Source organism: Lissotriton vulgaris, chromosome 10 (genome assembly GCF_964263255.1).
Source record: "Lissotriton vulgaris chromosome 10, aLisVul1.2, whole genome shotgun sequence".
In the NCBI taxonomy this organism is placed as follows: domain Eukaryota; kingdom Metazoa; phylum Chordata; class Amphibia; order Caudata; family Salamandridae; genus Lissotriton; species Lissotriton vulgaris.
The window spans coordinates 524,745,125-524,768,904 of NC_141698.1; the positions used below are offsets into that span (position 1 = coordinate 524,745,125).

The 23,780-nt window shown below is 44.2% G+C and overlaps 1 protein-coding gene across 4 annotated transcripts in view; it reads right to left on the bottom strand.

Annotated features, from left to right (window-relative positions):
- The window catches only part of FAM234A (family with sequence similarity 234 member A), a 460,740-nt gene that overhangs the window by 325,470 nt on the left and 111,490 nt on the right, over window positions 1-23,780 (bottom strand). For all 4 annotated transcript variants that reach the window (XR_015300694.1, XM_086941371.1, XM_086941370.1 and 1 more), the window contains exon 3: window positions 7,639-7,752. Coding sequence is in view for 3 of the 4 variants with exons in the window: in XM_086941371.1 (XP_086797497.1) it covers window positions 7,639-7,752 (114 nt within the window). In the remaining variant the exon portion in view is untranslated. The remainder of the gene's footprint in view (window positions 1-7,638; window positions 7,753-23,780) is intronic.

The following is a 23,780-nucleotide window of genomic DNA, read 5'->3' on the forward strand; positions in this document are numbered from 1 at the left end:
CGGATAACAACCATAACTGCAATGCCCCTAGTACCAAGTTATTAGTAATAGATCTTCTCAAACACCAGCTTACAAGTTCTGAAAATACACACATTTTCCTCTCGAATACACACTTAAATTTTGGTATACATACATTTATTCAGCCAAGCAAAAGCTTCTAATTTAATAGTCTGGACTGTATACAGGAGAGCTACTTACAGGTATATGGAGACCTACCAAAAGCGCACAAGCTACTTGTTGAAGATGCTTTGAGTAGGCATAGGTTGGAGGGAGAAAATGTGGAGAGCTCTTCTGGAATACACTTTGTTAAAATCATCCCGTATCCGATTGCCATTGTGAGGTGTTAAGAAGCAGCTGTAATGTGTAGCTTGTCGGGACTTGCAGTGATGGGCTAAATTAAAGTCCTACGTTGACTTGAGGCATGTGACAGATCTCTTCAGTTATTCCATTTCTGTTCAGTTGGTGATAGGTGGGCTTATGCTGTGGACTGGTAGTGCACTGGGCAATGGGCAGGATCCATAACAATGTTATCTTATGTGGGTATAAGACTGTCAAGTAGCGTAAAGGAATTATTATGCAGGCTGTATGAACTGCAATCGACTACCGACTGCTGAGTGTTATGGCATTAGTATTAGTGTGTGCCAGGAGTTTATGTATTGTGTTGCTGTCGTATAGCGGTCACTACCCATAACAAGGCATTCAAGTTCTTTATTCTGGGCAGCATGCTTCTCCAGAACCAAAGGTTAGTTTTTTTTTTATCTCACTGTGGTTATAGTTGGTTAATGAGATTTATTGTATGCTCTCAAGGAAACCATCCCATGTGTTTTCTACAGTTTCCATGTGGTAGATTGAATTAAGAGGAGTTAGGCGTTGTCTTTAGTGGAAAGAGGGTATATCCATTCAGGCACATGGTTGGCAGTATTAATAGGTGAGCAACAGGAGATTAGTTATTGTTAAGTTGTAGAGGTATGCCTTTTTGAAGGAAAGGTTGTAACTTTTGAAATAAGGTTGTAGAAATACAAATATAAGGAGGAAGGCAAACATGCATGTATCCGAACCTTAATAGTATATATGTGTGTGCATATGTACTAACATACATATACATCGTTAAGGTTCTGCTATATAAAATTGTAATAGTAATTTACATTTAAATAATCAAGTAGATAAAAAATACTTTATTTTTAAGAATTTAAACTTAAATAATACATAAGTAATTACTTTATAAAATTAACATTAAAATATAGGTTAATGGTTTAATTTTTTACAATTTATATAAGGATAGTAATGGGACCGTATAGGTGTAAGCAAGGAGTTTTTAGAATTCAGGGATGGGTTTTCATAGAGGTTGTGAAAAGTTTTTAGGGTTCAGGAAAAGGTTGTGTATAGGGGTAGTGAGGAGTTTTTAGAGTAAAGTGAATGGTACTTTAAAGTATGAAATCAAAATGAAATTAAAGTTAAAAAAATAAATTAATTTAGTATAAAACAAATATTATAATTTGTAAAAGATTTACTCAAACGTAAATTAAATAAACTAATGACATTACTTACAAACTTATCTGCGAAGTAGAAAAAGGCACTTCTATTGTAATAATATGTGTTGTAAAAGTACTCTCAATACAATAACTCCAATTGAATCACGTCTGGGGTGGCAGCTTTGTTGAAGGGTGACAGCTTTGTTGAATGGTAGCACCTTCTGATTCTGTATCAGGTGATTCATGGTAACCCTACAGCCAAAGACTTCTATATCTTCCTCTTCTAGTCGTTTAGGTAATAAAGCTGCTCAGAATTATCAAATATATAATTATCTCTATAAAAATTCTTTGTAGGCCTGCATTAATGACTTTAATGCAATTTGGATGCTTTTAGAAACAGGAGTTTCCACCTGCACTGAAATGTTGAAAACTAAAAAAGTGCTTGGTGCAACTTTAAACACAGATAGGAAAGATTTACACAGGAGACGGGGTGCACCCTTTTTTGATTCATGCACATGCAGCAGACAAATCAAGTTTTAGTTGCTTTTTTGGAATGGAAGCCATTAAGAGTGGGTTGTGGTAACAATCCTTTCTCCCCATCTAGTCAAGAGGCTGCTTTACATATCGTAGCCATGTCTCTCTAGAGACTTGCAATGATTAATTAAAGCTTGGTTAAGCAAGGTTCCTTATTTGACCCATATTGCTCTCCAGAGCATTAGAGGTGCTAATTTAATGTAGTCCTCTAGCGGGACGAGTCCCAAATCTGCGTGACAAGGGTATATAGGGAGACTATTTGGGACTGGCAAAAGTCTTCTTAGGAAACTATTTTTGGACACCTGTAAGGCGCCAACATCACTGTAACCCCAAACCCCTGCAACATGAGTGGCCATGGAGAGATATCGTGTGGAGAAGATATTATTCATGGCATGAAAAAGTTTATTGCCCAAGCTCCATCGCATATCTAAAAATGGCCTCAGTGGATTGTTCGAGCCTTTGCTTCCTGGTCTTAGTCAAGCGAGACCATGTACATTTATAATCAACAAGAACTCCTAAATATGAGAAGGTGGGCACATATGAGTTTCTCATCGCTAATGTATTGTGTCTTTAAGGCACTACATTTCTTCCCAATTACCAAAACATGGGATTTAGTAGTGCTTATCAAGATTTTTTATTTGATTTGATTCAGTCCTCTGCTGAGGACAACAAATTATTTAAAAAAATACATTCAGTAGTGCTTGTCTTTAAACCCAGACCACTCATGAAGCAATGGAACCTATTCAATAGCTTTTAGAGACTTATTCCTGTTCTTGCGCTTAGGATACAATCATCCGTGTACAGGAGAGAGGGTAGTTTCCTAGGGCCTACCTTCAGGACATCAGCCTCTTCTACATTGAGAAATTCCTCTAGGTTGTTGACGTATAAGAAAAATAAAATGGGCCAATACACATCCTTGCCTTACGTCCGGTTTTATTTCGACTGGGTCACGGAGTTCACCTTTCTCCCCATACCTCACATGGCCACATCACTCCATTATGACTTATACAGGTGAGAAAGTGGACCAGAGCGGAATCGATACCCATATTCAACATCTTAGCCCATAATTTCCCCTCTGTCCACCTAGTCAAATGCGGATGTTAAGTCTATAAAGCCAAAGTACATGGAACCACACTTGGCCATGGTATATTTAGAGGTAACCAGATGGACAATGAGGCACTGCCTGAGGTACCCAGTCCCTGTCTGAACCCATATTGTATTTTGGAAAAACACCCCTTATCGTTGACTCACACTTCCGAGCGTTCCAGTAGAATTCAGCTCCAGAGTTTGTTAGTGGTGTCGATTAAAGAGATTGGTGGTAACATCGGGGGTCAGATCTATTGGTGGGTATTATGTTTGAACCTAGTCATGATTTAGCTGGAACCATTATGGGCACACTCCTCAAGATATTTGTCACGAGCGGGGCCCACAAGTCAAGGTTATCTAAGAAGAGGTTAGCTGGTACACCATCAGGGCCGGAGGCCTTGTTTCTCAGAGTGTGATTCACAGACCTCACCGTAACTAGGCGGATCCATCTCCAAACTGTTACCTATCGATATTGGAAATCACTGGTCAGACTAACAGTTCCATCATTACAATGATATATCTTCATAAAGTGCTCAACTCAGTGTTATGGTCCATCTTTGAGAAAAGGGTAATTTACAGTTTTCGAGAACAGACCGGAATCCTTATTTAAACTAGCTGCGTGTAATTTTTCTCAAGCTTCAGCTCTGAGATCATTTTATCTCTGGGCAATAGCATGTGTATACTTGTGTCTGCACAATTTCAGCAGCCCCTGGTCTCAGGGAACATGTTTTAGAACATACATAAGCTTTCTATGTGACTTAGAGCAGTTTCTGTCAAACCACCTGTGCAACCTCCTTTTCCCCTCCTTCCTAATATGAGTGGTCAAGAGATTGGTGGTTGCCTGGCAGAATTCCCTCAAATTCATTTAACATGATCTTAGGATTGTGCTCATCCTTTAAACAAGCTAATACCTGGCCCTCATTTATTTTTAACAGTTCCTCTGAAAGGTGGCAAGAATCTATAGTAGCCCACTTGACCTGGCTCTTTTAATGGCACAGAAAGGCTGTTTGGCTATAAAGCGCTGAGATGCCCTTTCAAGGGCGTGTCGTGCGCTATACTAAATTACAAACATAAACATTAGCACCCCTGTTTGTATTGTATGCTAGTGAAATATTAGGAGCAGTCAACTAGTAATGATTAGCCTTGCCTGTATAAAGACACAAACATAAAGAGTAGCAAAATCTTGAGCCTATAAGGCAGAGAGTGCAATAACGTCAATAAGGCTACCTTTGCCTCTGCTGCTAAGCTCAAGCGTTAAATACAGAGATATCTTATTCAGTATTAAATTGAATATATCCCCTCAGGGAGTGTGCTCAAAGTGAAAGGGTCCTCAATACCCAGTCTGTCCTTATTTATTTTTAAAAGTTCCTCTAAAAGGAGACCAGAATCTAATGTGGCCCACTTACGTAAGATCACCTTGTTTGGATTGAATGTTGGTGAATTATTAGGAGCAGCCAACTGGTAATGATTAGCCTTGCCTATATCAAGATACGGTAGTGATCAGTAGACTGTAAGAGTGTAATAAAGTCAATAAAGCTACCTTTGCCTCTGCCCGGGAAGGAAATATGTTCTATATTAGGGTGGCTGCTAAGCTCAAGCATTAAATACAGAGACATCTTATTCAGTGTTAAATTGAATATGTTCCCACAGGGAGTGTGCTCAAAGTGAAAGAGGTCCTCAATATCAGACCCGGTCTGCCCACAGACCGCTGAATCTGACACTGGACATTATCTACAATTGAAATCACCTCCCCACATTATAAAATACTCTGAACTAGAGATGGAATCATTACCCCTGGGTGTTTGATTAACACTGACCCCAAGGCGCTTAGATTTGTTATTGGCTTCAGGTCGCTTCCTCTTCCCAACCCCACCATGGGTCTTGTTCGAAACAGTAAACACAACTGGCTCCTTCCTCTTTCTTCCCACTCCACAGAACTCGCTAGAATCTACCTGAGCCTCAGGCACCAAAGGTGTGGTCAAGTTTGAATAACTTGGTAATGGGAGAGCTTTTGGAGGGGGCGGAGGGGGACAGAAGACTGACCCACCCGAACCCCACTTGACATGGGCGAGATCACTGGCTCAGACCCCAAAGTCTAAGGAAACAGATGGGGCAGCGCCAATGGAGCCAGAAGATGACGGGGTAATAGAGGAGAGGGAGAAACAGCACTCAGTAAGCGCTATCTCCTTGTCAATGACCCCTTGTGCATGTTGTAAAAAAGAATCATAAGGCATTAGAGGAGGGCTTTAGCGTGACAGGTAACTTGCGTTTCTCCATAATACAAGCCTAACCTGTAGAAAACATCCAGACTGATTTGTGCAAACAGCCTTGAAAACAGATGAAGCGACTAAATTTAAGGATCCTCTTTGGTTCAAAGTAGACAATTGACTGGTGCTCTGACGCATCCCTGTAGTGCAGAAGTACAGTAAGAGCAGCCACTTGGCAGCAGTACAATGTTCAAGAGAATTCCCAGGGTCAAGAGGATGCAAGAACAAAGCGGGAGTGTTTTAAGACTCTACTCACTGCGACAGCTGAAATGTATACAGTAGAGTCACCACTATAAAGGGTAAAGTAAACCTCCTACCAACAGGCTGATGCAGACTGGAATGCTCACAGTAAACTTTACCCAACGTCTATGCTCGAGCACATAAACAGGGAAGGGGGCCCAGCCTCCTTCGGGCACTGATGGGCGCGGATAGGCCTGCCCATGGCCTGGCTTTGTCCGGGCACTGCCCGTGCGCGTCCCACACAGCAGGACAGCAGAGTGCGTTTTATAGCGCGTTGCGAGACATCATGCCCTCATCCGGAAACAATATGGCAGGAGCGCCTCCTGATGTTAGGGTAGATGGAGCTTGAAGTCCCCTGCAGGCTTCAGGGTATATGGATGGCAGTAACCCCCTGGTATGCAGCTATAGGACCTTAATGTGGAACTCACGTGCAACGGTCCATCCAACGAGGCCCAAAGAGGATGAGGAGCACCTTGCTTCTCTCCTGTGTATATGACAGCTCTGATCTATTTTTAAAATTGAAGACTTCCATGTTCCTCACCTCTGTAATCATTCAACTCTTCAGTTGCAACGATTCGAGTTTGTGGAAAATATGACGTGGACTATATCCCAGGCTTTTGTTTTGCACCCCCACTGTGCCTGCTCTTATTACCGAGATTGAGAAGTCATGATGTACTTGTCCGCGAAGTAGTTCTCACTTGGTCTCTCCTGGTCTACCACCCAGATGGTGGCTGGCAGCTGCCTCCAGGAGATTGTGGGTGCTTACATAAGGTCAGGAGAAGGAATTTGGCAAGAGCCCACCACCAGGATGTGATCTTCATCTCTGCGCATGTGATTTCTAGAACTATCTTTCTAACTGCCTGGCTCTAAATAACTACTCTGCGTCTTAGTGCTTATTTTATATGCTTTTTTGGGATGGCTTTAATGTGACAGAGTTGATGGAAATACATAACCAAATACTAGCATTAAAATGTCCTCATATGAATTTAAAGAGTGCAGAGCAAGCTGTTACATCTAGGCTAAAACAACTGACATATGATACTGTGTTTAAACAAATTATGATGCTTTTTTACCTTTTTAAGTGACATTTGTAAATTTTAGAGCTCCCGGTTTTATGTTACTAATTTGTTCGACATTTCTTTCTGTATTTATCCATATTTATTTTGCGCCTAATGTAAAAAAATGACAAGTATATATTTCCACAAATATTTACTCATGCTTGAATGTCCAATGGATTTTAGCGGTTTACAGTACCCTACAGTCCTTGGAAATCATGTGCATTGTAGCACAGCTTAGACAGCTTCAATGCTGCAGTTAGTCAGCTTCATTCTAAAATCTTTTACATTTATTTTTAGCTTCCCTGCTTGTCAATCTGCAGGGTTATTGACCGAGCACTCATAATTGACAGTAGTGAGTATTGTTAAAAAGAAAACCTATTTTCCCTATTTAAAAATAATTACAGAACAGAAAAAAAGATAGGTTTCTGACTATATTTATCTGTGAAAATCAGTAAAAACTGAAAACCGGGAGCCTTACACATGAACTAGAAAACATTAAGACCTTGCACAGTCCTTTCAATGCAATCCTATTGGGCACCAACAAATTACTTTAACTGACATACAATATAATCAGACATGGCCAGCAGCGTGCATGTCCGTTCACGCATTTCTGATTTCGAGTAAATATTTCAGTAAACATGCAAGGCATGCTATGGTTGCTTTATCGGGCAGCTAGATAAAACTGTAAGCTTAATGTTACTTAACACCATGTGCGCTAGCGTTATTCTGCTCGCACGCTGATATTTTACAAAACGCACTTTACGTGACGAGCTGGGCTCGTCATCAGCGTGCGAGGAGGCTACGCCATGACGAGCCCAGCTCGTCATGAGCGTGGAAGGGGTTAATAGAGAAAGAACACAAAGGTTGAAGAATGAATTAACAAGAAATAGTAAAAAGAATACGAAACAAAAGGAGCACAAGGTGGATAAAAACAATCTGTACTGACTATTTAGTCAGAATACACCATAAAATCCTGGATACCTTCATCTGAACATGATATGTTTGGGTTGCTGCCGTTGGTAGACTTGTAAATGAAAAGCACGTCCAGGACTTTGTCTTTGTTAGCATCATTGGTTGATAGAAATGGGTAAGTAACTGTTAAAATAGAAAGCAGAATTAGAAATCAAGTTCTAAAAAACATAGGCAAGTGGCAGATTTCAATATAAGATTTGCTTTAAAAAAAGGACGGTAAACATTTACATTTACATATATTAATGAGAGTGGGCCTAATGACCGCACAATAAAGTTATAGTTTCAAGATAAATCAACCTGTATGTAAATAATCAGTATTAAAAGTCATTAATTAAACCTTTTTCTTGATTGATTCCATAAGCTTTTAGCTCAAGCCCTGATGGTCATTTCAACCTTGGTGGGCGATGCCCCAGCCACAAGGTCAGCGGAGGCCATGGCCTCCACTCTCCTGCTGGGGGACTACCAGTCATATTCCGAGCTCCTCACCAGACCAACAGGCTTCTCACAATCATCCATGCTTTTGCAGTGCAGCTCCTGCACAAAAGGTAGAGAAGCTTTCTGAGTGGGCATCATGTTGTTTGGTCCTACTCTGCAAACTATTTCTTTGCAGAAACAAACCCCGGAAGCGGGTGTTATCTCCTAAAACACATATCACCCAAATTGTGTGGAAGTGCTGGGAGTTACCTCCCAACATAATGGATGTCATCTGTGTTGTTTTCTGATCGACCAGCCAGGCTTTTCCTGGCTGTCCTGAACAGGAACAATGAACGTCAGAAGGCGGGTTCTTCTGACATACATTGACTGACAGCCCTCCAGGCCAATGTTTATTGGCGGAGACACCTGAGGCTCCGCCTCCAGACGCCTTGTTCTTCTGCACATATATAAATATGATGGCTCAAAAATAAGGTTGTCAGGCTCCTGTTCAGCCAGACTCTGAGTGAGTTCCTTATTACCTAAATACTCAGCAGACGGAGAATGGCAATGGCATAGTCAAGATCCCCATTAATAGTTACAGGAGGAGAAAGAAAAGCGATGCAAACCCCACATTTTTTCACTACAATGTGCTGTTTTTCCACTTACCGTTTTTCATAACAAACAACAGTAGCAATATATCTAATTTACTATAGTTTACCAAATCAAAAGAATTTTAGGAAATGCAGCCTGTTTGTTCGAACAAGTGTGGCAAGTCCATTAAAAAAGTCTCACTAGATTTATTTATCTTATCTGGCTCAATTAATTATTGTTGATTCACTTAGCTTCAATACGTTGGTCTCATTTCGAGGACTAAAGCAGTCGAAATGGATATCAAACTAGGAAAAACTCAGATATTTTTTCATGCAAAAAATAGAGGCATTCCAGTCAGTACCACCATGATGAATGGACTCTGACCTGAGATATTTAGGCAGAGTCTCCTATGACAGAAATGTAATCAGTTGGGAAGAAATTCTGGCCCTCTTTCAGATTTTTTAGAGTACTGCCATTTGAGAAAGAATGGATTAACCCTTTCCGCAGTCTAAACATTAGGCAATGTTTGGATACAAGGTTCCACAATCTCTTTCGCTAAGAAAAACCCTTAAAGCTAGTCATTTGACTGTAAAAAAAAGTGCTGATTAAGTTTGATTTGCTTCCTTTGAGGCAGTACTTAAATCTCAAAGGGTTTTGGCTTAACTGAATGAAACTAAGTTCTTTCTGTGCAAATAAACCCAGATAAGCACCTAACTATGTTACGGTGTCTAGAACTACACTGTTTGTTTGGGGCACCCGCCAGAAAAAGGGATGGTAGCCTTCTGCAATATTTTGTGATGCATGTGCATTGTGCCATGGAAGCACCACTGTTATGTTAAGCATACTGTATGCATCTACTTCATGGAAATTACAATCTGCTTGGGTTTTGTAAAATCACATATCGCATCTTAAACATTTGATTAAACACAAGTTAACTATCTTCGACTAAATGTGTTGATACTTTCATTTGAGTTGTAGAGTGGGATGGGGTCACTGGAGTCCGATTGAGCTCGAAAGCGTGTAACAGATAGAGAAGTCGGGAAAGACTTGCAAAATGGTTCTAGATTTGGAGCTTTTATTAATCAATTGGCCCAGTATAGGAATGCGTGATTGTCTCTGATCGCCAGATACAAAGCCACAACAAACTTCACCATAAAAAATCCAATAGGATACAAATCTCTACAATTTGTGCGTACTATAGGTAAAACTTTAAATAGCAGTTTCACATACAGGGTCATGAAATATGCAGATTTGTGTTATTTGATTTAATTAAGAGCATGTAGCTGTGTTGAAGCCAAAAGTGAAATTCTTCTATTCCTCTATTTGTAGAGTAATTTTTCACCACAATTCCTAAGAGCGTTTTTAGTTTCTTATGGGAGTACACAAATTCAGTTCAAGAGATCATCGCCTTACCAATCCTCAGTTTTGTGATTTGCTGAAATCTCTGATATAAGTACAGGACTAATTCTTTCGTCCTTTCTTAACAGTCATCTGTGAATAATTACCCTTTTTTCAAGTAGGGAAACAAGCAAATTCTCTTTATAAGCCGAATGGAACATTCATTTCCCATTAGCTCAAGAATCCAGAGTCTCAGGTTATAGGTGAACCTGCAGAATACACTTGACGGGATCTTCCTCCCACAAGGCCATGGTGGGAGAAACGCCTGAAAAAGTGCGGTTTTCTAGAAGCATCACTGCTACTATTTGGGGGAAAATGATAGCCAGAGATGAAGTGTGAGCTCTTGCTCAGTCACTCACAGGGATACCAGGAACCTCATAAGGGAAAGTGGCCCTCAGCTGCAGGAAAAATACCATTTTAACTTTTAAGATGACTAGCTTCTAGCAACTAGAGGAGCTTAAGCGCAGACCTTATCCAGAGTCTCATCTTCAGTAATGCACTGGGCAAGACAGCCTTTCTATCATGCTCATCTTTACATTTTCATGAAACACTTGATTTAGTAAACCATAGTAAATGAGCCCTATGTATAGGTAAACATGAACTTTACTGGACCAATAACAGAAGACAATGATGATGTGGTATATTAGCATAGAGGCTTTTGAAGACGAAGGCCTTGGTTTAAATGGACCCGACGCTGCAAAGTATGAATAGTAGATTGCTTTCACAATTTGAGAGTGCCAGTCAGCTGGGTTACATTCCTAATTAAAGAAGCACAGGAATCATATTTGAATATTAGGATAAGAACCTGTGTTACAAGAGAGCGATTTTCTCCCAAGATGCATGTAGGATGCTAGCTGACCAGCATAAAGCATAGCAGTGGCCAAGGGCCTACCCACTGAAATTTTTTAATGTTATTGAACTTAAAACTCCCTCATTAAACCATGATTTCTTCCTTTTACGTATTAATTTTTTTGTTATTTTGGATAAGGCCAATGTGTTGGCTTGTGACCATTTTGGAGAACCAACATATGGTTCATGTGATCTTAGGTTCTACCTGTTGAAAATAATGACCCTTTTAAATAACGAAATTTTATGATAAACTTTAATATTATATTGGGACTGCATGGTGACCAATATGCGCCTCTGCCCCGAGCGCCCCAGGTGCAACAATATCTGGATCCTTGGTACGGATTTTTGGTCATGTTTGAAAACAGATCATGTATTTGCACCATGACATAAGCCTGTCTCATGGATCGTGGTCTTGTTGGACCTGCAGGGGCACAAAAAGTACTATCCTATTAGCGGTAAAGGGTTACTGCCCATACCAAGCCTTGAATAGTGTGAGCACAATGGGGGCAGCATACTGTTTATGTAATAGAGATTAGTGGGTTGAACATGCCTTTTTAGGTCTCGCTATTACATTCAGCAAGGAATGATTAGGTCTCGCTATTACATTCCGCAAGGAATGAATAGCGAGAATTATAGGGTTGCATCAGGAAAGCTAAACCAGCCGGCGGATTTTCCACAAGTGCATGTGGTCTAGTGAACGGAGTCCCATCCGCCTGCTGGTTTAGCTTTCTTGATGCTCTCCACATCAAAGCAATCAGCCTCCCTCCAACAGGCTTCCCCATCGTGCGCATTGCGCGCTGGCCTCACTTCTCCTCCCCCTTAATTGCCTCACTGGAGGGCGTTCGCTTTGATGCTTTCGTACTGTATTGTTGCTTCATTCGTATAGCTTTAATTCACAGTGCCGGGCATCGCATCTAAGCGCATTAAAGCGCATTATCTGACGCTACACTGTGGAGGCACTCTTGGATGAAAGGTTGTTGAGCCGGTACTTATTTGCGTTGTAACTTTGGCGTTTGCATGGATGCCTGTCGCACTCACTTCTTTTTCCTCTTGTACATCAACTCCTCACACCCCGTACTTTACTGCCCCGCCCGCTCAACATTCTTCTACCCGCATCATCACATCTTCGCTAAAAGCCGTGATCTTTCCACAGTGAGAAAAAGCTAATATCATTTCTTAAGGGACATTGATTTATTTTCACGTCTGAGGCGTCTGCGCATCGTTCATTCAACGCACGGGGCGGACACACTCCAGGCACCCGCTGTGTTTGCACCAATTCTCGCCGCACCGGGGAGAACAGCAGCAAACTAAACAAAAGCTTTGACATATTGGTAAAGCATCGCCGCCTACGTCAGAGTCGTGTGACGTCACAACACATTAGACTGATGGTGATTAACCAAACAGTTTGGAAAAGATTCGCATTCCGAATACATTCCCGTACAAATGCCTATAGCTCAGTATTTTAACAAGCAGTTCTATCTGCTGCTAGTTGAAAGGGCGGTTCCCACCCGGCGACGGGTTATCACCACAGGTTAATTTTTAACAAGGAATGCAGTGCTGCCGACTAAGGAGGGAGCCTAGTTTTGTATTCCAGCCGTGCCTCTTTCTTCCATCGCCCGACAGCTCCTGTCTATATTTCACTCGTGCAGGTTCCTCTCAACCCTGAGTTTAACCTTCGTTGCAGCGTTCCCGCCTTTCTCTCCATCCTACCTACCTCCTTCTGAGGTGCTCTCTCCTGCTGTGGGTCAAAGTCCGATCAGGAAAAGTAAGTCTGAGTCCCAACAACCTGCAAGCAACCACCGGCACAAATTAAGCACTGGGTGTCACCAAACTACTGAAAGCGGCGGTGCCAGTGCTTTCAATGGACAGATACTGTCCGGTACTTCTTACTTTGAAAGGGAGAGTACCTGCACTTCTCAGCACTGTATGCTCCAATACTTTTAACGGGAGAGTGCTGGCACTTTTCAGGGGCAAACAGGTACTCAACCTTAAGTTGAGAGAACACGCACCTCCATATTTCCATTTAAAGTCGTATACTATCATTTGACACATCCTGCAAATAGTATGGCATCATTAATAGCGCCTAGAAGATATGCTATCAGCGGGAGCTGTAAGCAGAAGTTTACAGACGCTCCTGGGGGTGAGGGGTGAAGTTCAAAGTCCTGAGAATCTGCTCATCATTTCAGAAACCATCCCAGCACGTGCCAGTCCCTAACATGGCACTTAATGACATGTATGGTTGGATCAGAGCTAGGCTGGGACTGGAAGCAAACGCATCCCTGGAAAGTGTTGTAACACCAGCCTCGCAAAGCACCAAGCATGCACACTGCCCCCGTGTGATCCTCTGCATCGAGATTCGAAAGCGGCTTCTTCAGTCAGGCCAATAAAAACATGATGGCAGATGCTGCGGTTTTAAAACTTCTGGGTCTACCTCAGTACCGAAGAGCATGATTCCGAAACTGACCCGTGTTGTAGTGCCCTGCGGCACTGAAGCAAGTTTCCAAGAGCAGGCAGAACCCAGTGAAAGGCAGATGGTGTCGTCATAGCCGGATATGCCAACGGGTACCCGGACATGCCAAGCGCAGAGGGTAGAGCTCGGTGGATCTGTTGGCATGGGACGGGAGTGAGCCTCCACCATAAACTCCCCGGAGTCCCGAGACTCTGTTGGCTCGCCTGTTTAAACCGTATCCAGGGATTCAAATCAACACCTCCCGCAGAGGCATCAGGTTAATCAAAGCTGGGATCAGAAAAGCCATTTTGGTGCACGAGCTTGCCATTTGCTCCCCAGCCGCATTTCAAAGGAGCTCTCCCCCGCCTCCTCTCGCCCGCCCCCCTCTGCGCAATGCCTTCAAAGGGATCACCTCCCCAGCCCTCTGTCGCCAGGCTTCCCTCCCACTCGCTCACTCCCCTGCTCCTTTTGGCTCCCATGCAGAGACCAGCTCACTGAAATGCTGCTTGCGGAGTGCTCTTTTAAAAGAGTTTTTTACGAAAGATGGCAACATTTGGAAAAGTCAAGCTCCAAAATCACACCGCATTACTTGGGGACACCCTAACCTCACTCATGGACACCGGCACACTACTTACGGACACACCCAAGCATCAATAAGGGAAATCACCGCATCACTCAGGGACACCACCACATCACTCAGGGACACCACCACATCACTCAGGGACACCACCACATCACTCAGGGACACCACCACATCACTCAGGGACACCACCACATCACTCAGGGACACCACCACACCACTCAGGGACACCACCACTCGTCACTCGGGGACACCACCACTCATCACTCGGGGACACCACCACTCATCACTCGGGGACACCACCACTCATCACTTGGGGACACCACCACTCATCACTCGGGGACACCACCACTCATCACTCGGGGACACCACCACTCATCACTCGGGGACACCACCACTCATCACTCGAGGACACCACTGCATCACTCAGGGACACCACCGCATCCCTCAGGGACACCACCGCATCACTCAGGGACACCACCGCACCACTCAGGGACACCACCGCATCACTCAGGGACACCACTGCACCACTCAGGGACACCACCACACCACTCAGGGACACCACCACACCACTCAGGGACACCACCGCATCACTCAGGGACACCACTGCACCACTCAGGGACACCACCACACCACTCAGGGACACCACCACACCACTCAGGGACACCAGCACATCACTCAGGAACACCACCACACCACTCAGGGACACCACCACATCACTCAGGGACACCACCACAATACACTGAACATAACCTTCACAAATGTTTTTTATTAAAGTTTAAGATATTGCCATTATTGCCACATTATCACTCAGTACCATCACATTATCACCCAGCACCACTCAGCACCACCACAGCACCACTCAGCACCACCACATTATCACTCAACACCACTCAGCACCACCACATTATCACTCAGCACCACTCAGCACCATCACACCACCACCACAGCACCACCACAGCATCACTCCGCACCACCACAGCACCACTCAGCACCACCACATTATCACTCAGCACCAACACAGCACCACTCAGCACCACTCAGCACCACCACAGCACCACTCAGCACCACCACAGCATCACTCAGCACCACCACAGCATCACTCAGCACCACCACAGCACTACCACAGCATCACTCAGCACCACCACAGCACCACTCAGCACCACCACGGGATCACTCAGCACCACCACAGCACCACTCAGCACCACCACAGCACCACTCAGCACCACCACATTACCACTCAGCACCACCACATTATCACTCCGCACCACCACATTATCACTCCGCACCACCACATTATCACTCCGCACCACCACATTATCACTCCGCACCACCACATTATCACTCAGCACTACCACATTATCACTCAGCATCGCTCCAGGTAGGCAACTTGACTGCAGCCAGTGTGGACTATTATTCTATAACCACAAGGTACAACCATGGTCTGAAGAGAGATGTGTGCCATGGTGACCAAGACACTATATATGCATATATATATTTCAATTAGTTTACTTTGTGAGCAATCGAGAATGTTGAACATTTGATAAAGTTGATAAATACTAAGAGTTTGGTTTAATATACTTTAATTATTTTTGGTAATACATTGAGAAATATTAATGTACATTTTTTACCAGTTTCGATGGTTTTTCCCCCCCAAAATGTAACTTTTCTCTCAGAAAGAAATGTAAAAATGTCAGCCAAGAATTTTAACACATTCTCATAAAGATCTGGACTGTCTCGACTTTTGGCTTTCGGCCGTTACTGACTGAAGCTCTCTTAGAAGCCAGAACTTGCAGTACAGCACTAAACGTTTTCAACCATCTACTCATGGGACGTTCCTGGCACACTTCGCTTAACGCTTCGCTGACCATTTGACTTTGCATAAGATGAAATAATGAAAAGCACATTTCTGAATATAGTTAGTGAAATTAGTTTGCTTTCAGCGACAGAGGGCTGATTTACTAACGTTTTCTCACATGCAATGACACATCAAGAAATGGGGGTTCTTCACTTTTACAGCTATTCATGCACTAAATCTGCTGTACTAATTTATGATTCAAACTATTATCTTTAACGTCACGTGAAGATCTTTCTTGCTATCAGCAGCGTCTCTTTTGAGCATAGCCATACGGAGCCTTAAAAATGATTTAACAATCGAAATCCGATTCAACAGGCTCACAGTCCCTACGAGCCACATCACCAACGTCCAGTCAGTATATTATTGTGTGAGGAACAAACGGAAAGTGTGAGAACAGACATTACCGTCCACTCATGTACATAAACCTCTGCCTTTCTCTTTCCACTGCAAAGACCTTGACTCAAAATTAAAGATCCATTTAAAAAAAAAAAAAACGTTCATTTGTTGGAGCCTACACCAGAGTTGACAGCCTTCAATCAATCAATAAATAAGTGATTTATAAAGCGCTCTACTCACCCGTGAGGGTCTCAAGGCGCTCGGGAGGGGCGGTGCAGCTCCGGGTCAGTCGAAAAGCCAGGTCTTGAGGTCCTTCCTGAACGAGTGAAAGGTTGGGGAGCGTCTGATGTTGACCGGGAGCAGGTTCCAGGTTTTGGCCGCGATGTGGGAGAAAGCTCTCCCGTCCGTTCTGCGGATGCGGAAGACCTCCGCCAGGGCGAGGTCAGCGGAGCCGAGGTTTCTCTTGGGGACGTGGAAAAATACTCGGTCGTTGAGGTATTTGGGTCCTATGTTGTTGAGGGATTTGTAGGCGTGGGTGAGGAGTTTGTAGGTGATCCTTTTCTCAACGGGGAGCCAGTGAAGGATACGGAGGTGTTGGGTCATATGTTTGTGGCGCAGTGTCTCTAGGACGAGTCTCGCAGCAGCTTTATGGATGGTCTGGAGCTTGCTTAGAAGAGTTTTGTTGATTCCGGTGTAGAGGGCGTTGCCGTTGTCAAGTCTGCTGGTGATGAGTGCGTGGATGACGGCCTTTCTGCAGTCGGGGGGGATTCATTTGAAAGTCTTGCGTAGGATGCAGAGGCAGTTGAAACTGGTGGAGGAGACGGCATTGATCTGGCGGTTCATGGAGAGGGAGGAGTCAAGGATAATGCTGAGGTTCCAAGCGTTGTCAGTCAGGGTAGGTGGGCTGCGGAGGGCCACCAGGTGTTGTCCCATGCGGAGGTGCAGGGTCAGAGGATGAGGACCTCAGTCTTCTCGGAGTTGAGCTTTAGGCAGCTGTCCTTCATACAAGCTGCTACACTTCTCATTCCTTCTTGGAAGCTGAGTCTGGTGATTTCTGGGTTCTTGGTGAGGAAGAGGATGAGTTGGGTATCGTAGGCGTAGGATAAGATGCTAAGCCAGTGCTGTCTGACGATGGGGGCCATGTAGATGTTGAAGAGCGTTGGGCTTAGTGAAAATCCCTGGGGTACTCCGCAGACGATGTCGGTGGGGGCGGAGAGGAAAGGGGGGAGTCTGATCCTCTGGGTTCTGCCATGAGAGGAAGGATTGGATCCAGTTGAGGGCGGATTCTTGAATTCCTGCGTTGTGGAGTCTGGTGGCTAGTGTGCGATGCGAGACGGTGTTGAAGGCTGAAAAGAGGTCTAAGAGGATAAGGGCTGCGGTGTGTCCCTGGTCGAGCAGCATGCGGATGTCGTCGGTGGCAGCAAGATGGGTGGTCTCGGTGCTGTGGTTACTGCGGAAACTAGACTGGGAAGCGTCTAGAATGTTCGATGAAGGCGGTCAGCTGGGCGTTCACGAGTCGTTCGATGACTTTGGCAGCAAACGGGAGGAGAGATATAGGCCGTTAGTTCTTCAGGTCTGTTGGGTTGGCCGTTAGCTTCTTGAGGAGGGGTTTCACTTCTGAGCGTTTCCAGTCTTTAGGGCAGGTGCCGGATGTGAGGGAGGAGTGGATAGTGTGTCCTAGTTCAGGAGCGATGGCAGCGGCAGCCCCGTGGAAGATGTGAGGGGGCAGGGGTCCGTGGGGGCTCCTGAGTGTGTCTTCTTTATGGTTGAGGAGATGAGCTTGGCAGATGCGGTGGCCCAGGAGGTGCTGGTCGGCTTCTCGGCGGTGGTGGGTGGTGTGGTGATTTCTTCTGCAGGCTCGCTGAAACTGTAGTATATGGCCTTGATCTTCAGGTTGAAGTAGGAGCTGAGTTTGTCGCCTAGTTCCTGGGAGGGTGCAAGGTCAATGGCTTTGCAGGGTGATTTTGCGAACTGCTGAATGACGTTGAACAGTTCCTTGGTGTTGGATGCGTTTGTCTTGACTTTCTCTCTGATGAAGGTTCTTTTGGTGTCCCTTATACACTGGGGTAGTCCTTCATGGCGATCTTGTGAAGGTTTTGCGCTTCCGTGGTATCAGGTTCCGCCAGGTTTTCTCCAAACGTCTGCAGGTGCGCCTGGCTTCTTGGAGTTCGGTGGTGAACCAGGTGGCCTTTAGCGGGCGTTGTTTGGAGGTGCCAGCTTTTCGGCGCAGCAGGAGACCCAGCATTGGAATTCCTTGGCTGCGGAGTTGGTGTCCGTGGTAGCCCTGATGGGGGGGGGGGGTCTTGGAGGAGGGTGGAGTTGAGGTGTTCCTCGGTGACCCTGCTCCAGTTCCGTCGAGGCGATAGTGGATGTTAGATCCTTCTGTGAAGATGGGGTCGAGGGTGTGTCCAGCTCTGTGGGTGGGTGTGTTGACAAGCTGTTTCAGCCCTAGGTTGGCGAGGTTCTCGAGGACAGTGGCGGAGTCCGGGTCCTGGCTGTTCTCGAGGTGGAAGTTCAGGTCCCCGAGCAGGATGTAGTCGGTGGAGGTAATGGCGTGGGCTGGGTACGGGGTCCCGGTGGTCTATAGATGAGGGTGCCGCGTAGCTTGGTCCTGGGGTTGGTCTGGATCTGGAAGTGGAGGTGTTCCGTGTTGGAGTGTGGGTCGCTGGTGCTGGATGTGGCGAGCCGGAGGGGGGTCTTGTGTGCGATGGAGAGTCCTCCTCCCAGGCGGTGTGGGCGGTCCTTTCTCTGGATCTTGTAGCTGTCAGGGATAGCTGTGGCAATGTCGGGGCCAGAGGTGGCGTTGGTCCAGGTTTCCGTGAAGAATGAGACGTCGGGTGAGAGGGTGCTGATCAGGTCCCAGATCTCCACGGAGTGACTGTGTAGGGAGCGCACGTTGAGAAGGATGCAGTTAAGGGTTTCAGTGGGTCGTCCAGTGGGAGGTCCTTCGGTGGCTGTGGGCGTCATGTCGATGGTAAAGGATCTTCGGTAGTGTCCGCACGAGAACTGCCCATGGGTCTTGTTGGGCGAGGATCTTACACAATCGGCGTGGACTCCGGGGTTGAGGGCGAGTGGGCAGGCTGAGTCGTACCGGTGGGAGTAGGGAGACCCAGGAATCCTGTCTCTGGTCGTGGTCGGGTCGCGACCGGCTGCAGATTGGCTTGCCCCTGGCACGCCAGCGACGCGCCCACTGCGTGCGATCGCGCGGTGGTTGCCATTTAGTAGGAGAGGGTCGCGGGGGCAGGAGAGTGGGAGGTGGGAGCTGGACTGACCGGGGGGCGGGGCCACAGGGGCAGTAGCGGCAGGAAGAGGCACAAATGAAAATACAACTAGCGGGTGAAAACACAGAGGAAAATACGCAGGCAGCAGATGGGCACAGAAATTACAATGAAATCACAGGTACCGCAGCAGCCTCGAATCCTGGTGCGAGAGAATCAAGATAGGAACCGGCTGTGAGTGGCGGCGCTGCTGGGGAGAGTGCAACTTGACCGGAGGTCAAGGAATCACACCTTGACGTAAACACTAGATAAAATGTACTGTCATTGTCTGTGAATAAAAAGAACTCTGTACTTGCCGAGCTTCACAGACTGCGTCAAAGGGGAAAGGGGTGAACGATGTTGCAATAGACTTCAAAACATAAGGAAAAGTCACCGAACAAAGGAACATTCTGGAATGTCAATTTCTAGTGATGGTTAGACATGCAGGGCTGGCTAAAGAGAGCAGCATTTTTGTCTGTTCACTCCTTTAACCTGGATGGACCAAGACAACCCCTGCAACCAGCACCATTGATTAGCATTCCGATTTATAGCTGTGCATGCATAATTGTACATAATGTACATCTCCCCTTGTGCAAATTTAACACCGTAAGTTCAATGTAGTACTGCAAATGCAATTTCAAATTTTGTTTTTGTCTTCCGCGGATAAATGATTTCCCTGAGGAGAAACCCGTTTTCTTCCTCATCAGTTTTTGTGGAGTGTTCCATCCCCATTCTCAATCTGGACCTGTATTAACTCCTTCCCAATGCAGAAGTAAATATCAGAACATGGTCATGAATTTGTAAATACCTACAAACTCATTACTTTTTGGGTAGGCATAGACTTCAAGGCGCATGTCCACACTAAAGTGCCTCCCTCCGCCCCCAGCTTCTGGGAGATGTATTCACACGAAGAAGTGTGTGAATAAATCCATTTAAATGTAGAAATTCCCAGTTTAAGAATATGTTAAGGGAATTTATATTGGTAAATTAGCCATTTGCGCACCCTGGTCCCAAAATTATTACGGGTAATGAGTGCTATTAATTCTTAAAATTATCTATGAGGATGCTATTAAAATGGCACATGTTTTGAACGACCCTATGATACGACTCTCTGGCACACAAGAATTCTTCAATGCACTTGATAGGCCCTAGTTACGTGTGTCTGGTTTTTTTCTGATCTTACCAATAACCAGAGTATTGGTCATTCCAGAGAAAATCCAGCCCTTTATCAGTAGGATCCAGAGGGTTCACTAAGAAATGTGGGATTGGTATCCAGCGCTACAATACCTCTCAGGTTACAGTTGCTCTTTTAACATTTTCATTAAGTTTAATTACCTATGGAAAATCTGTAATTCTGGCCACAATTCCCTGGTAATTCCTCATTCTTCCTGGACATTCAATGGGAGGATTTGGCTGTTTTCAGCAACTAAAATATTTGTTTGGGGAAAAAAAACTTACAATTTCCAACGCAGTTGGTAACTATTGTTAACCTCATCATCGGAATAAAGAGGTCACTTTAATGAGGGCCTTATTGTAGTTTCATCATGAAGACATTTTGCAACGAACAGCTTTATCTCCACAGTTGCCCTCTATCTCAATGTCACACTTTGCTCTTAGATCCACACAGTGGGAATAAACTAATGTTGGGGTTTTTGCTTATGCATATAAGCCGGTGGTGTCGATGCTGGACAACTGGTACAGTAAATTAAAAAATAAGTCTAAAATTTTGCTGTCAGAAAAATTTGCAAATGATTGTGAACTTATTTTTTTGACTACAACAGTAAAAATGTAAGTATCCACGGCAGGACTGACTGTTTTCCGCCTATCTTGTAATTAATCTTTTTATAGAGAGATTTTAACTATACTATTCTGTAAAATAGCCAGTAGGAGAGCTTTAACTGGCCAACAAACAGAGTGGCAACTTCCTAGAAGTTGCTGTTACTTAAAAGCTACATTAAATTCAACGACCATCAAGTCGGGTTTAATGAAATGATTAATTTGATAAACACACACTATTTACGGGGTAGAGGGATAAAGAGAAAAATGAGGAGAAATGCTTGTGTTAGGACGAGAACCCTCACTCACCCTTGGGTGACAAGCTTCATCATAAGGTCCCCTCCGCACACTGGGGCCGCAAGGTACCCAGTGTGGGCTACAACTCTTCTGTGGCAGAGGACCAGGGGTGTTCTACATCACCTAAAGTACTACTTCCAGTCTTACAAGCAGTCTCTTCATTTTTCTCTTTATCCCTCTACCCCCGAACATAGTGTGCGTTTATCTATCTAGATTGGAGCAGTACAGTAGACGATGGGTGAAGAATGCTCCCTTCAGACCCTCGTCTGTGTGAGTTAATAAATTATTAATTTGATACCTTGAAGTACCAACATTAGTAGTCCCATTCAGATGTTAGCACAGTTGAGATGTCAGCGTATAACCATGTACTCGCTAATGGGGCTACTAGCCTTTCTACAGTAAAACGACAATTTGGGGCTTTTAGTGTTAGGACATATAAAAAGTACATGTCCTGCCTTTTGATTTTCAGCACCCTGCGTCTGGACTCAATAGGCCGGCTGTAAGAGTGACATATAATTTATAAGAGAGGTTTGGATTTTGTCATCACTTTAAATGACAACGTTGAGTTTAGTAGTTTAAACTGCTCTGCCGGTCTGCAGTGGCAGGCAGCGAGGCATGTTTTCATGCTGTCATACTCAGCGTAGCACATTAAGTGCTGCAGTCATTGTTGGGACACTTTAATTTACAGGCCCTGGGTACCCCAGTACCATACACTAGGGACTTATAAGTACGTTTACTTATGTCATCTGGGTATAAGCCAATAAAACATACACTTTTAAGGGTCAAAACACTAGAACTGTGGTCTGGTTAGCAGGTCTTAGTGCACTCTCAGAGTAGAAAAACCAGCAGCATCCGTTCAAAACCTTGGGGGTGATCATGCCAAAAGGAGCAATTCCTTACATGGAGATTTCAATTACATTATTCAGTAAGATCACCAGTACAACAGCTCAAGTGTCATGAAACACTCGATACTAAAATCAGTGTCCAACATCGAGGTCAAAGGCTTGAGTCCTACCAGGCCGGACTCAATCTTCTAACCTTCCGATGTTGAGAAAAGGAGCACCATTGTCATGGGTAAAAGCAATGCTTCTTATAAAATGTGAAGCAACAACAACGCAGTAACAAATACTATTTCAAACAAGCACTTCTTGAGGCCCACAAACCTTAAAAGAAGGAACCCCCTCAGACATGAACATGGAATCAGCAAATATAACGCAAATTCATAAGCTGCCATATGGATTTGACAACTTAAATGAACTGTACCTTGTTGTAATTGCTAGATGCCCCAAAAAAGGAAGGCAAACATTTCTATACTCCCCACCAACCATATTCAGGAATACGGGTAGTTTATTCTGCATGTATTTTAAAATCATTCCAAGTATAAAAAAAAATCAAATAGAGATAATTTACATACTCTCTGTACTCTCTTGAATGACCGGGTGTTCGTTCAATGCAACCCATTTTTTATCTCGGGTATGAGAAAAGCAAAATGTAATAATCTTTTTGTTACCAAAAACTTTTAAGCAACCCGTATTTTGTATTTTTCACTCTTAAATATGTGGTGCTTTTCAGAAGACTACTCATGGGATAGAATGGTGGGAAGGTTGAAAGAGGTCTCAGGTGTATGATTTTTGTGGTTTGTAATGTAAATTGTCACAGTTGCCTCTACAGCAACACTCCCCTGAATGAGTTTATGAAGCATCAGGACTGTCATTTACAACTGCTATATTTGATTCATTGATAACTCAAAAAATTGGTCAATTTACGGCTTGAGGCAGTTGGGAAAAGGAATCTGAACCTTTTAAGATATCAAGGCGTAGCACAGCACAGGTTTCTGTGAATACATCCTCAACATGATCGCAACATCTAAGGGAGGTATGTAAGATGCTTTGTCAATTCTGTATCTGTTCTCTACTGTTTAATCGATGACAAAAGTAGTTTTTTATGGATTAGTGATCCTTGGCCACCGACAGCTACAATAAAACTATCTACTCAAAATTCACACAAGACAACCGTGGCCATTACGTAGGTTTGTTTTGAATCACTCACCTACAAAAACAAAAGTGGCTATTCTGGAGCCAAGCAAACTTTGAAAAGAATGTACAGAATTAATTGGTATGAAGGTATAAACTGGGGACAGCTGAATTGCTCATAGTGTCCCTCTCATCTTTAAGAGGCGTTTGCCACGCTCCATGCATCAATAAAGTCATTTTACGAAATAGTCAAACACATACATTTATCATCAATTTTTTATGTTGGTAGATTTCTATCACTATTACTTCTAGCAGATGAACATTTGATGGTTATTTCTCTTTTCAACTGCATTATCTTTTTAGGTCTTGTCTT